General features: G+C 32.6%; 1 protein-coding gene across 1 annotated transcript in view; it reads right to left on the reverse strand.

Moving 5' to 3' along the window:
* Positions 1–14738, reverse strand: part of LOC111707219 (uncharacterized) — a gene marked incomplete in the record, with an annotated part of 24334 nt that extends 9596 nt beyond the window's left edge. Inside the window, 3 exon segments of the mRNA XM_023480275.1 lie at positions 3551–3620; positions 6243–6488; positions 14684–14738. Of these exon segments, the coding sequence (XP_023336043.1) occupies positions 3551–3620; positions 6243–6488; positions 14684–14692 (325 nt within the window).
* Between the last annotated feature and the right edge of the window lie 903 nt (positions 14739–15641).

Below are 15641 nucleotides of genomic sequence, written 5' to 3' on the forward strand. Positions count from 1 at the left end.
AATAACATTCCCGTGGTTCTACCGAGTTTCCCAATCTAAATTTGAGGAAAATTGTAAATTAATTACTGATTTTTAAAGATTTAATATTTATATAACTAACATACGAAAAGATCACTTTAATCCAAATACGATTTTCTTATCCCTTTATAATTGCAACCTGATGGTGTAAACCATTGATATTTTACGCTTTTATAGTATTTGAATACATGATTTGAAATATCAAAGGTTTACAAAATCAGATTCAAAAGTTTAAAGCATGTTTTTATTTTGATACAAAATATTGATCATTTCAATCGCTTTCATCTTTTAGCACAAAACACAATTATATTGGATTACATAATAAAGGAAATTAAGTCATGATTTGGATTAATATTAATATATTAAGGTTCTACTATCAACAACTCCAAAACTTTACCCATCCCTGAAATTGTTGTATTTTGAAAACCGTAAGAAATAAATTTCGTTATGATAAAAAAATCCTTTTTTTCATTTGTTGTAAACATTTTTTATTGTATAGTTTATTTTAGTTGATTGATTGCAATTCAAAATGTTGATAATGAACACCGCAAAAATGTCGATAAAATTGTTTCAAGCAACGTTAATCAATTTTGCTAAAGTCTATTTTACATCTAAGATAGTAGACAGACTGTGCTATTAAAGAATATAAGGGCCGGGTTTTAAGTTTAAACTCTTTTCAAATGTGTTTTTTTATGTTAAGGTCTTTCCAAAAATGTATTTAATGATTAATGATTGGTAGCACAAAATTGATTTAGAGATTTTAGGAAACTGTTAACCTCCAACCCTTCAACGGTCTTCAGCCTTCACAGTTTTATAAATCCCAGTTGGTGCTGCTCTGTTTTATAAGTCCCAGTTAGTGCTGTTCATAAGTTTTATATGTCCCAGTTAGTGTTGTTTGTCAGTTTGGTTATTTTTTCTTAAGACTTTTTAAAAACTTTAAAACTCAATTCTGTAAAAGTTAGCTTTTATTAAACTTTCCAATTTTTTATCCTAAAAAATGGAAAACTCAGTCTTTCGTTTTTTTTGAAAACAAATTTTGCCCCTTAAAGCAAATAAATGAAAAAACGACTAACTATACATGCAAATCATTAGGCCAAGTGCACTCTCTACATTGTACAAGAGTACAAAACCCATGGTTTCTTGAATTCAAATTGTGAAATACTGAAACGTTTAGAATTCAGGATGTATAGATGTTGGAGTGTGCGAGTTCATATTTAAATATTCATGCATGAATAATTTATGTAAAGCTTCACCCTTCTGCACAAACTTAAATTCTTAAACTTTGAAAATCATTTCACATCAAAGTTTAATTTTTTGTTTGTATTCATGAATCTTTCAGGCTGAGTCAAAAAAATTGTAAAAAATATCGGATTGATTAAGAACAGAAGAAAATCACCAAAGGAGTTGAGTTTTTGCCACAAAGTCTGATTTTCTAATCTCTTTATCTTTGTAACCCAATGTTGTAGACCTTAAATATATTTCAAACTTTTAATACTTATAGATAAAATAATCTAAGTTTCAATATCAAAGGTTTGCACAATAAGGTTGCATAGATATTGGAAACAGAAGATTTTAATTTGTGGCAAAAACCCAATTCCTTTGTATTTAGTAAATACAATCAAAGAGTTGTTGACCTTTAAAAAGGTCAGAATATATACAAATAAAGAAATCAGGAAAAACACAAATATTCTATAACATTTATTTAAGAAAAATAAAATTGTTTTGAAATATTTGCACATGGCGAAGGTTAAAATTGGTTGATTTAGAAATTAACAAAAAGGAATTAATGATGGATATTAGATGGTGCTTCAAGGGAGTGTTGTAGAGCTTCATGTTGGTGGAGCAGATCCGGGAACTGGGACAACAGGGTTTATCAATGTATCAGAGGCAAGGCAACTCGAGATAGCGGAAACTTCGGACAAAGCTCGACAAGTTTCCTAAGTAAGCTTCTCAAGAAGTTAATAGGGAGATCAGAAGTATAAGCATGCCTGCTGTTAGTTCAGTATCTGCATCATCAGCACGAAGGAGTCAGGGGGGTGATGTAGAGCTTCATGTTGGTGGGGCAGATCTACAGGTGCGTTGCGCTGAGTATCTGCATCATCATCATGGAGGAGCCAGGGTAGAGATGGAGTTGTGAATATGAGTGTTCGTAACTGACTGCCGGTTGAAGCGGGGATCTAAGGTGAGCGGGGATTTGACACATGTGGTGTGCTTGCTTCCTGTGTACACAAACATTGAGAATTAACGTCGGCATTTGAGTCGGAAAAATCGTCTTCCTTATATTTCGAATTTATTTTAACAAGAGTGTTGTAGTATAAAGAGTAGGCATTGGGGTTTATACGAAGCCAAAGAATATCGTCTTTTCTATAATTTAAAAAGATTTTAGGACTTTTTAAACATTTACATCACCAAAAACTTGCGTTTTTTACATAATTTGCCGTTAGAAATGCATAACTTTATTATCTTTTTTAAAACAGACTGCAATGAAATGGTTTTAAAAATTTGGCTACCGTCTTTGAATACAACATTTTATTTTTGCAGTGATTTATGCAAAAGAAACAATTAAGAAAATCGGCAAAATTTTCTTTTAGAATGATGAAAAGAAACAACATTTTCCACTTTTCTACTGTATAAAGGTTATGCTTAAATGTCCCTTCTAATCAAAGTACTTATGAAAAAATAATAAAAACTGTTTTAAAACAAAAAGCGTGAGAAGAACTCATGCAGAGAATAAAGGGACTGTAAGCGTAAGTATGAATTAGAAATAAATTATGAACAATTTTAACTAAAAACAAATAATTTTTAATCATGGTTTCTTAAACATAAGTTGCTTGCGCATTTCTACTGCAGGAAAACACATAAACACCTTTAACACATTATTGATCAGCTAAAGGTATTGAGATACTTCGCTTGCAGCGCCTTAAAGTAAAACCAGAAGGAGAACGCTGTATAGACAACCAATCTCATGTACGAGTATTCCATGAACGTGTTGAGATCAGTCAAATTTTTATTATTTTATTCGAATTTAAAAAAACAAAATTTTGGCTTATGTCACCCCTACGGCAAAGCCACTACAGGGGTTCCGGAGCCTCCTAAAAGCTATAGAAAAATTTGTAAACCTCAAAAAGCGAGGCTTAACACATTTCATCTAATTCTTAAAATGACTGTAGTGATTTCTTGTCACTCTCCATTAATAGACTGGCATGTCTCATTCACAATGGTATCCTTAAAATATTTTTCTGAAACATTCATCATCTTCTCTTTAAAAATTTCAATTTTTTTATAAAAGTGACTTGCGCATTTCTACATTGATGATTTTCAGGATTAAACACATACTTCAAGTGAAGGTTATGTGACTTGAAAATACAACGTCAGTCCATCTATACCAATATATATATATAAATATATATATATCCATCTATACCAATATATATATATATATATATATCCATCTATACCAATATGTTTCGTAGATCAACTTTTGTAGGTCATGGACAAATCTTAAGTTAATTTATTTGTGTTTTAAACCTACCTGGGGATACAAGTACAGAGGGTTGGAATGGAAAGTACGGAGTGTACTGCGCAAACCTGGGGTAGTTACCCTGAAATATAAAACATTGAATACAAGTACACAGGTTGAGATGGAAAGTACAGAGTGTACTGCGCAAACCTGGGGTAGTTACACTGAAATATAGAACATTGAATATAAGTACACAGGTTGAGATGGAAAGAAAAGTGTGTACTGCGCAAACCTGGGGTAGTTACCCTGAAATATAGAACATTGAATACGAGGATGATACAGTGAAAAACAAATACACATAAGATTGCTTAAAGGTCGTCTTCCTAGTTTTATAATTTCCACTGTACAAGTACACACCAGGTGCCCCAATATCTTTGTACGGTCTTCCTGTGATGAATGTAAAAACAGAGCCGGAAATTTAAAAGAGTATCGTTGAACGAAACTCCTGAATTTCCTGTTTGGGGTGTATATATTTGCGTAGATTTTAATTTAAGAAATCAGAAAACAAAAAGAGAATGAAAAGATACCACATGAAATAATTTTCTTTACAAAATATTGAAATCTACAAAACTGTTCAACCCCAATCATAAAACCGGGTTTCCGATACTGGGTTTTATGTTTTGGGCTCAGTGCTGCTTTTGCTTATCTGGCTTAATGTCTGCTATGCATTTATTTTTCTTGATTGAATACAAGTAGATATAACTATAAGGTTAAAAGATTATACAGGGAGTCTCAATAAGCATGGAAATTCAGTGACGACTTATATATTGTCTTAAATCTTAGTGGCATATTTTCATGAACACTATTATTGCAGTATTCCAGCTTAAACAAAATGTGTTCTACCATTTTTGTATCTTAAAAATTGACAGAGATATTGCAAAGTTTGTTCAAATTTCAATTTATTAAATAAATAAAATATATGTATACCACTTTATGAAAAGCTCCAGCAGACGTACAACCTTGTTATTTTACTTTTTTGCCATAAAGACTACTTTCAAGTCGATTCTCAATTTGCATGTGTATTGGTTCACCCTGTAGAAAATAGAAGAATACAAGAATCAAATGCTACAAAATTGTTTTCGACATATCAAAAAGACCTCATACAGTTCAGTAGATCGAAAACTATTTTATATTTCAAACATGCATGACATTATTCTAGTCTTTCCTGGGGTCCAAATTTTATGAATTTAAACTGTCTACTTCAGGTTCAAATTATATTCACAGATTCAACCCTTTCATTAATCTAATTAACTTTGAATCGGTGGTTCAAAATAATATCAGCGACGTAGCTCAAATTCATTTATTTCGGCCCCTGAATTACAACTGTTTTTCTGGTTTATTAAACACAGGGGAGACGGTAGACCTTGTAAAGTTTTCAAGAATTTTAACTTTTCAAGAAAATCAGAAACTAACAGACTATAAATTCTCTTAACTTTCTCTTAGAATTAAAAGTAAGGATTTAATATTTTCTCAAGGACAATATAGCTCGCGGTGCAATTAGGTCTTAAGAAATTATTCATTAATGTAAACATAAAACAAGAAAACACAGAAAAGTACACTAATTTCACTGCGAAGACTTAATAACTATTTATAACACTATTATTTTGGTTCGCAGTGTTACAAAGTTTTTGGACAGAAATTTTCTCTTTTTCGAGAAGGTTCAAGCCTTTCCAGATTTAATTTTGTCCCGAGCTTTCGCGAGGGATAAAATATAATCTAAAAAACGAAAACCTTCGAAAATATTAGTCAACAAATTTTAAAGCACGTCGTGCAAAAATGAAAGGTAATTTTATGAAACGTTTGTGTACTTGTCTTATTTCAATGGCTATTTCTTAAGATCAAATCTTTGAAACAAAGCAGAAGTCAAAATATAAAGTTGATTTCAATTTTATTTTCATTTCAATTGAAAAAATATTTTGGAAATATCTTAAACTTTTTGGAAAAACTTCGGGAACGAATCAAAACCTTTTACCACACGTGCTATAATGTAAAGCAATACTATTTTAAACTTAGATTATTTGATCTAACAGAATTCATAGTTTGACACAAAGAGAATAGAATATATATTGGAGAAGAATTTACTAGAAAAGTGTAAAACGGCCATTTTGTTGTACTGTTTCCATTCTGCAAGTGTACTTCACATATTTTTGCTATATAACCTTTTGGGCCCTGGAACATCATTTAATAGAAAATTTAAAATTAATATTAAAAGAAAACAAAATTATGAAATAGGCTGGTTTCATAATTGACCAATGACCATTTCACATAGACTCTATGCCTTTCACTTTACAAACGATGATTTTCCGTTATAACTATAAATCACATGATGTTTTTTATTCACCTAATTCATTTTATAAAGTTTATTTAACAGCTTTAAAAAAATCGAAATTGAAATGAATAGTCTAGGAAACATACTGTATTAATGTACTCTACTGCATATAATTTGTGAACATTTACATGATTTGTACACTTTGAAATCCCTTTCAGGCTGAAAGGAACTGAAAAAATGCATACCGAGGGATTGTCTAAATTCCACTCTATAATATATATTCTATTCTCTTCGGTTTGACATATAAAAGGTCTGCAATATTAGCCTGCAAAGATATATGGGTTAGAGTTTGTGGCAAAAACTCAATTCTAAATATATTCTCCTGTGTCACTTATTGTACTTTATAATCTATTTGATAAAAAATAATAAAAATACCTCGAGAACATTTAAAGCTGTTCTATGATGTGCCAGTGCCGTGGGGGTAAAGTAGCTGAATGGTGAGGCACCAGGGGTATAGGCAAATAGAGGCGAAGGGGCGTAGGCAACTGGTGTTCTAGGGGCGTAGGCGAAGCTGGAGGTAGGGGCGTAGGCAATCTGAGGAGAATAGTACTGAGGGGCTCCAAGATATGATACCTGGGGGTCACAGAGTACACCGCCCAGAACAAAGATGGCGACCAATGACTAAACAAATTTTAGATTTGTGATAATTTTGAGGATTTAGTACAGAGCAGAAAGGAAACAAATTGCAATATAGTTTAAGAAAGGAACTATGCCGTTCAAATTTGAAATTTCAAGTAGCTAGCTTGAAAAGTGTTTTAGTCTGACAATTTTCTCCATATTGCTTTTGAAGCAGAATACAAAGGGGAATGATATATATTTTGGAGAAAAAACTCACCGGGAGCGGTTGTATGAGCGGTTGAGATCTAGACTAGACAATATGCAGTCTAGAATAAGGAATGCACCTATTTTCAACCGCTAAAATTGTACTTTGTTGTACATTATTAACAATTTATGTTGCAGACCTATGAGGCTATACACAAAGACATTATTCATTGAAACTGTGTTTCAATTGAATACATAGTATGCTGCATGATTAGAGAAATAAACTGCGTTAATCTATTCTTGCTAATCTTATAAATAAGTACATTAAACTTTAACTATGCAGTAAATACTTAATATGTCTTAATCATGTGATATATAGATAACTACATATGAATTGTAATTATGTCAATTCACGTTAACTTGTGGCATAAGATATTTAAATAAAGTCAGTTTATAGATTAACTCCGTATTGTTTACTGCGAGAGAGTAAGCCTGACACCCTCTTTCTTATAAGCAGGTAGGATTGATCTCGTTAATTTGGTATCAATATCTATAGCTTGTTGATAGCTGGGCTTGTGTCCGCTGTGTGGCATTTAGAGCGGATTGTCCCCATCATTTTGGATCAACATATAGCTAGGCTTGTGTCCATGTGTGGCATTTAGAGCACTGAACTAATAGCTTGTTGGATAGCTATATGTCACATCAAACTAAAGTAAAATGCAATGATTAAAATGTTATATGTTCTCCATCATAACTCCTCTTATTGAAGAGTTATTTAGAAGAACAAAAATGTTTTGAATTCATGATATGTAATCAAGTAAATTCGCATTTCTTACACTTGTACTTAAAATCCGAACCAGAGGAGCTACGGAGTCACAAAGTCGTAACAGCAATGTCAATTCAATTTGACCTTTGCCTCCTGGTTAGTTTGCTGTGATGTGTGTCCCTGTGTGGTATTTAGAGCCAGGTGGAGTGTGTCCAGAGATGAGATTTTAAAAGCTTAAACCCAACTAAAACCCAAAATCGGGCTTAGATAGAACTCAAGTCAGGATTGGTTCTGATTCGACCAATGAGAGACTGTTTTGCAAGCTTTCTCTCTGTAGCAAACGGAATGCCGTCAGATCAGCTGTGACAAGGAGATGTAAATTTTGATGATTCAAAATTTATGTAGATACATTATTTTCATAGTATGTTTATTCTATATAATTAATAAAATTTGACATCAAAAATAATTCCCAAGATTTGAAATGTACAAATATAAAAGATTTTACGACGGCTTGTACCTGGATAGATACATTTTGAGAACTTGTTATGGAGTAGGTGTTTACTACATGCTAGGGAATACAGGGGGCCGGAGGGGTAATGAAATGGCTACGAAATAAAATAACATGAGCATAATATATTAAACAGTAGTATGCAAGTAGTAAATAGTAAAGGGGGGAGGGTGTTTTATAAGGAAAAATGCAGGCCTGTGGTTTAGGACTTAGATCCTGTTATGCTGTGAAATACACCGAGGAATAGGAATGAGAGGATTTGAATGTACCTCAGCAAAATATGATTAGTTACAAATACAACATTTGGATTTAAATCTACTTTGCAACTCATACTTCCAGTCATTGGATTACAACATTATAACATTTTACAAAAATAACCAGAGTGCACAATTTTTGCGAAAACATTTTGCACACGTTTTTGCACAGATGCCTTAAAGAGAATTTGCACATTTTCAGTTTTCCTGGAATACACATTTAGTTGATGAAAATTTAGAAAATGTGTTTGCATATTTGAATTTGCTGGGGCTTTTCAATAGTGCATAATTATTCATAGATTTGGCACTTCTTTTGTACTCTTTTTTGCAATAAATATTTGAAATTTTGCAAATTTTGTTGCAGATTATTGAAATAGAGCCCAAAGGCTTTCTTAAAAATGTATCAAATGTTATAGAGGGGGGGTGGGTGTCCCAACTAATATTTTGGGTAAAGGACAGGAGTCCTCAGCCTGAACAAGGTAAGGAATGAAAGTTTTACTTTAGTCGGAAAGACTAAGACACAAAGGACATCAGGGAGCAATCCTTTATACCCTTCCTCCTACAGACCTCCTTATCTCTCTCCTATCTGCTCAACAACTCGATGTCAAAAGAACTATTTTGAAGAGGCCTCAAAATGTAGAAACAAGAAACAAGGAGCAAGAAGAAAAAAGAAATTGAACAGGAAAATTTGGAAGGGAAATCTCTTGATACTAGAGATGGAGGCTTGGAAGATGCCCCCCCCCCGCCAGGCAGGGGGGAAATGGGGAACCATAATGTTGTAGTATCACAGTAAACACATTGAGCACCGAGACGGAGATATAAGGAAGTTTATTCAGATTTCAGTTTTTAAAAATCAACAAAACTGTTCAAATGTTTAATATCTCTGTCAATTTTAAAGATACAAAGAAGGTAGACCACATTCTAGAAAGCTCAATAAAGTGTTAATCTTTTTTGTTGAACTTTTTGTATTTTATCCGCTATCAGAAATCAAAGACGATATTCAAGTCGTCTCTCAATTCCCATGTTTATTGGGACACTCTGTATGACTTGAAATTTGACAAGGGGCAACGAACTTTTTATCTCGCGCATTTTTAACCGCAAACACAAACAATCGAAACAATCGGGATCGAATATGACCTATATGTAATCAAATAAATGTTTATTGGGTCAGTAAAAAAAATAGATTTGCGTCGATATTATTCACAACAATATTTTTTTAAGCTGGAGGTTCATGCTTAAGTAAAAATAACTAGATATATTGTGGCAATATTGTAACAAAAATTATTAGGAAGCTAGACAAATTAAAATTCTCAAAACTGATTTTTTTTAAATATTTTTTTTTAGAAATCAAATGAAACATGTTTTGATTAAAAGTTTTATGCAGATTTGTACTGATGATTTTTGCGGATTTTTTGGTAAAAACAGATTTATTGATCAACAGTTATTTAAGATGTTGGAAAAAAATTGGAAAAAAATATATAATCTATTTCTGAAGAAAAATCAGTTTATAACAAAAAAAAACAGTTTTCAAATTTCGTTCTTTCGACCCATCTTGTATAGTCGTAGATTAAATTAAAGTTTTAATCTAGTGTGGATCAAATTGAATCATGAAGGGAAAAATAAATAAAATACAATGACAAGTCTCATTGTAAAAATATGCTCCTCTTAAACATTTAGCATTTTTGCATTTTAAAATGGGATTCCCGAGTGAATGTAATCAATAGTCATCCTTTGCAAACATTCTCGAGGAATTTCAGGCATTTCCCGTTTCAATTCTAAAGTTAATTCTGTACCCCTCCTTTCACACAAAAAGGGCCTTTGAGTATGAGTGTCAAATGCATGTTAAAGGATGATTTTGTTGGATTTTTAATTATTGAAAAAAAAATGCTGGAAAGAGTTTAGTTCAAACAAATCTTCAAAAGGTGAAAAAAAAAATGTTAAAGTCTTAACATTATTTGCTTAGGACACATGATTTCTGTAAACATTTTTCCAATATCTATAATATTAACTATGAATTAGATCAAAAATCTAAGTTTACACCCTTAGGGAATAGAAAATTTGACATGTCCTTTTTCTTATAAGTCAAAAAAGTTTTAAGGTGATGGTAAAGAGGAAAAACTACAGGGGGTCGCCGAATGCACCCCCCCTTCTCCCTCTAGCCTTTATACACCAATGCTCTATATATATTATCTAAATATGAAAATTTACCAGGATCTCATGTTTAGAAGAACAAAAAATGTAGAAAACGAATGAATAGTACTCTAAGTTCTAGAGAACCATGATGTGAATACTGTTAAGCTTAACAACCGACAACGGAGATTTTATTTTTGAAGGATTACATTTTCCCCTGGGGGTAGGTGTGGGCGGATATTTGGTCAAGCGATGTAATTTTTAAAAGAATTTAGAAATTCAAGATTTTCCATCACTAAGTTGCCTTTACCAAGTCTTCACTTTTGAAATTTTGTTGTTAAGTACTTTCCCAAATTATTTTAGGTACTTTCCCAAATTATGCCAGGTACTTTCCCAAATTATTTTAGGTGCTTTCCCAAATTATGCTAGAAACGTTCCCAAATTATGTTAGGTACTTTCCCAAATTATTTTAGGTACTTTCCCAAATTATGTAAGGTGCTTTCTAAAATATTTTAGGTAATTTCCCAAATTATGTTAGGTACTTTCGCAAATTATGCTAGGTGTTTTCCCAAATAATTTAGGTACTTTCCCAAATTATGTTAGGTACTTTCCCAAATCATGATAGGTGCTTTCCCAATTATGTTAGGTACTTTCCCAAATTATGTTAGGTACTTACATGTTAGGTTTCCACAAAGGAAATTGTCCTATGGAAAGTCGCTCCTGGGTAAATACCTAACCTAACCTAACCTTTCATATGTAAAGAAGACTTAATATCTACTATGACGTAAATTAAGAATATGGTCAACGCCTAATAATTATGACCGCGTACACCTGGTACGATTTTTCAAATTGAAAATCCAGACAAAGCATTCTGAATTGTTACACTGCAAACTGAACTAAAGCAGAATATCAAATTTATGCAACATTACTGCTACGACTTTGTGACCTCGTAGCTCCTCTAGTTTTGATTTTACGCATAAGTATGAAAATGAAACTTATTTTGTTTCATATTAGAAATTTTAAACATGCTTGTTATTCTTGGTAGTTCTCTATTAAAAAGATTCATGATGAACCTTGAACATATAAGATTTCAATTTTACGCGGAATATACTTTAGTTTAACGTGGTTAAAATAAATATACTTTAGTCTAACGTGGTTTAGTCCGGGGGACAAACTATGACTGGATTTTCATAATTATTGAAACCAGTTTTTAAATAGATTAACCGAATAAAGTCAAATTAGCTAAAACTATGAAAGAATTTCTCCAGAGGCCGTATTTAAATAATTTGAGCCGCGGCTTAAATTTAAGCCGTAGCTCAAATATGGTTGAACCCCTTTACATTGTATTAAATTATTAGGTACTTTCCCAAATTATGTTAGGTACTTTCCCAAATTATGTTAGTTGCTTTCCCAAATTATGTTAGGTACTTTCCCAAATTATGTTAGGTACTTACATGTTAGGTTTCCACAAAGGAAATTGTCTTTTGGAAAGTCGCCCCTGGGTAAATACCTAACACCATTAAAAGCCTTTGATGGTAACTTTTTAACAATGAAACCTTTCATAAGTAAAGAAGACTTAATATCTACTATGACGTAAATTAAGAATATGGTCAACGCCTAATAATTATGACCGCGTACACCTGGTACGATTTTTCATATTGAAAATCCAGACAAAGCATTCTGAATTGTTACACTGCAAACTGAACTAAAGCAGAATATTAAATTAAGCAACATTACTGCTACGACTTTGTGACCTTGTAGCTCCTCTAGTTTTGAGCTTAGGCATAAGTATGAAAAGCAAACTTATTTTGTTTCATATTAGACATTTAAAACATGTTTGTTATTCTCAATAGTTCTCTATTAAAAAGATTCATGATGAACCATGAACATATAAGATTTCAACTTTACGTGGAATATACTTTAGTTTAATGTGGTTAAAATAAATATACTTTAGTCTAACGTGGTTTAGCCCGGGGGACAAACTATGACAGGATTTTTATAATTGTTGAAACCAGTTTTTAAATAGATGAACTGAATACAGTCAAATTAACTAAAATCATGAAAGGATTGCTTCAGAGGCTGAATTTAAATAATTTGAGCCGCGGCATAAATTTAAGCCGTCGCTCAAATATGGTTTGTTCCCCTTTACATTGTATTAATTTTTTTTTAAATTCAAGCCGGCGTTCAATTGAAAACGGTTTTTGGCAGATACAAGCCGTGGCTCAAATTCATTAAATTCAGACACATTATAGATACATTATAGACACATTATAGATACATTATAGATAACTTGGAGAAGATCGTTTAAGAGAAATAAGGTTTTAAAACTGAACCAAATGCAAAATAATTTGAACCTATATATGTATATCTATATATAGATTTGGCTTGTCTGTCTGTCTGTTTGTTTGTATCCAATAAACGTCAAAACGGCTGAACCTATCGGGCACACATTTTTTGTGGGACATCACGTGACCACAGGGAAGACGCGAAGCGCCCTCTAAGGCTAGAAAGAAGGGCGCGAAGCGCCTTGAATTTCTAGTATATATAAATTTGGCTTGTCTGTCTGTCTGTTTGTTTGTATCCAATAAACGTACGTCAAAACAGCTGAACCGATCGGGCCCAAATTTTTTGTGGGACATCACGTGACCACAGGGAAGCTTTATGAATGATAAAAAATTTTTAAAAATGTGTTTTAAAAGTTTTTAATTTTGTAAAAAAAAATTAAATTCTTGAAAATCCGCGAATTTTTTTTTTTATCCGCAAAATAGTTTTCTTCTTTATTTTAAAATGTAAACAAAAAGAACATGTTCAAAATTTAAATATAAGATAGGCGCGACGCGCCTTAAAAGCCTAGTATATATGTAAAATATTAATCTCTGTTTGAATATCTGATCATTATTCATGACCTTGACCGATTTGCCTCAGATTTTGTTAGAATCACGGGAATTGTCTTAGTTTGGTTTCAAATTTTATTAGGTTGACTTTTATAGGGAAAGTTTAAGTTCCATGTAAAGCTGGGTTCCCGAGCAAGTTTATCATAGACCAGTGATATTACAATAGCTATGCACACTTTTTTAAATAAAGTACAATTTACGAGAATCCATTCGACCAGAAAGGGATTTTATTGCAAATAGAGGCAAAGGCACTTAAATTTTCTAATCCCTCTGACTCTGTCTAATTGATTGGACCTGATTTATTGTTTGAAATATCAAAGGTGAGTAAACGACATTGGATTGAAAAGAAAAATCCGAGTTTGGGTCAACTCAGTTCCTTTACCAAAAGGCTGATCAAAACAAAACAAACGTGAATAAATCATAAATGGATCGCTTTAACCAAAATAAAGTAATTTCATGAGACCCACCATACAAAGACACTACCCTTGCTATCTTCCTCTCGTCAATAATGTGGAAGAAAGTATAGCTTTCCTAGGTTTAAAAGTGTTTAATTCACTTTTGTGGAAAACCTCGCCAGAAAATAAGGTGAAATACCATAACCTCAAAAACTAAGTAAAAAAACTTTACTATAAAGTAATTCTTACAAAACAATTCGAATTTATCAAGTTTAAAAAGTATGTTTTTTTTGTGAAATTCCACATGCAGTCTCCATTGTACTGAAGATTTCTTAACATATAGATTTACCCTGAATATAAAGAGTCTCAATTTTTAAGACAGGATCGACTTTGAAGTGTCGCAACGCTTTGGGCTTTGATTTGACCGCTCTAACTCACTTATGCTTTTCTAGCCCTTTACATGGTTTTAGCAATAGAAAGCATTTGTTCTTAGCTTTGGTTTTAAAAGGTTTTTTTTGCAAAATTCTCATAGATTTTTGCTTGAGAGCTTGATACCTTTAAAGGGACAGACCGGCTATGTAAGGTAGTTGAACTGAGTATGCAGTGAATTGTGGACAAATTCTTTAGGATTCATTTGAGACATAAAAACGTTTTAAAGATCTGTAAATCCTGTGTTTGAGCGCATGTTAGGGGGTGCAAATATGATAATTGGAAAAACTAGTTTTTAAAGCTAAGCCAAAAAAATGTGTTTACAATGTTAATTAAATAAAACTAAAAAAAGTGATCTCGATCGAAAAATATAGGTTTTGCAAAGAAATAAAGATGATNCCCCCCCCCTGCTACCTCACGTGTTCCCCCTTTCTCCCGGATTTCCGGTGCATGTATTGTAACCGAACATTGCCGAAAAATTAGCGCTTAAACCTGAAGATTCGCGCGCAGAATAAATATTGAAGGTAAATTATTTAGGAAGATTCTGTATTTATTGATACATTTGCCTTGAACATTCCATTTTGCAATATTTAACAAAAATTTGTTCCTTTAAAATTATTCATAATTATGTCATAATTTTCGAAAAAAATAATTTATTTTTTATTTTTATTTTTTCACCTTTCCCATGTTTCTTGTTTGGTATCCCGGGCGAAACTGAACTTGGAGATTTAAACACCGGGCTTTCTTTCGAATCTATCTATATATCTATCTTTCTATCTATCTATCTATCTGTCATTCCATATTTATGACTATCTATATATTTGTCTATATATCTATATATCTATCTTTCATTATATCTTTATAACTATCTATATATTTATCTATATATCTTTCTATATATCTATCTATCTATCTATCTATCATTCTATCTTTATAACTATCTATATATCTATTTATCTATCTAACAATAAAACCGTCTGAGAATAAAGTATAAAGGTGTCTGACCATGGATAATCCAGTGATGATTTGTTTCCAAAACGGGAAACATAAAAAAGTATAATACAGAAGTGAAATTATATCTTTCACAAGGATTCCAATTTATCCTACAATATTTTGATAAAACTTTTTGTCTACGTTCCTCACAATGAAGGTACTAAATAAACTTAGTCTTAATTGGTCCTCCTATTGATAGAGTGGCATGTCTTATTCATTCAGGTACCCATAAAGGGAGTGTTTACGAAAAATGAAAGGGCATATAGGTTTACGGCGAAAAATATATGAAGTATGGAATATGCTGTGTACTGCATTCCAGGAATCCAGGGGCGCCACAGGGGTCCCCCCAGCATCGAGGTGATGAAGTTGATGAAGAGCTCGATGTTTATCTCGGACTTCTCTTCAAGGGTTCCGTCGAACTGGGAGAGGAGAAGGCTGTTGAGGTGAGAATCTAACTCTCTTCTTCATTCTCTGGGCTCTCTGGAGAGGTGCTGGAGAGGTTGGAGCCGGAGNGCAACTACATTCTCTGGACTAGGGAGATGAAGGATCTCACAGTTGAACTCAGACAGGAACGATAATCTCCTTTGCTGCATGGTGGACCAGGGCGGAGACGTTCTAAACAAAGCATATGTCAATGGTTTGT

Source organism: Eurytemora carolleeae, unplaced genomic scaffold (genome assembly GCF_000591075.1).
Source record: "Eurytemora carolleeae unplaced genomic scaffold, Eaff_2.0 scaffold591, whole genome shotgun sequence".
NCBI classification, from domain to species: Eukaryota; Metazoa; Arthropoda; class Copepoda; order Calanoida; family Temoridae; genus Eurytemora; species Eurytemora carolleeae.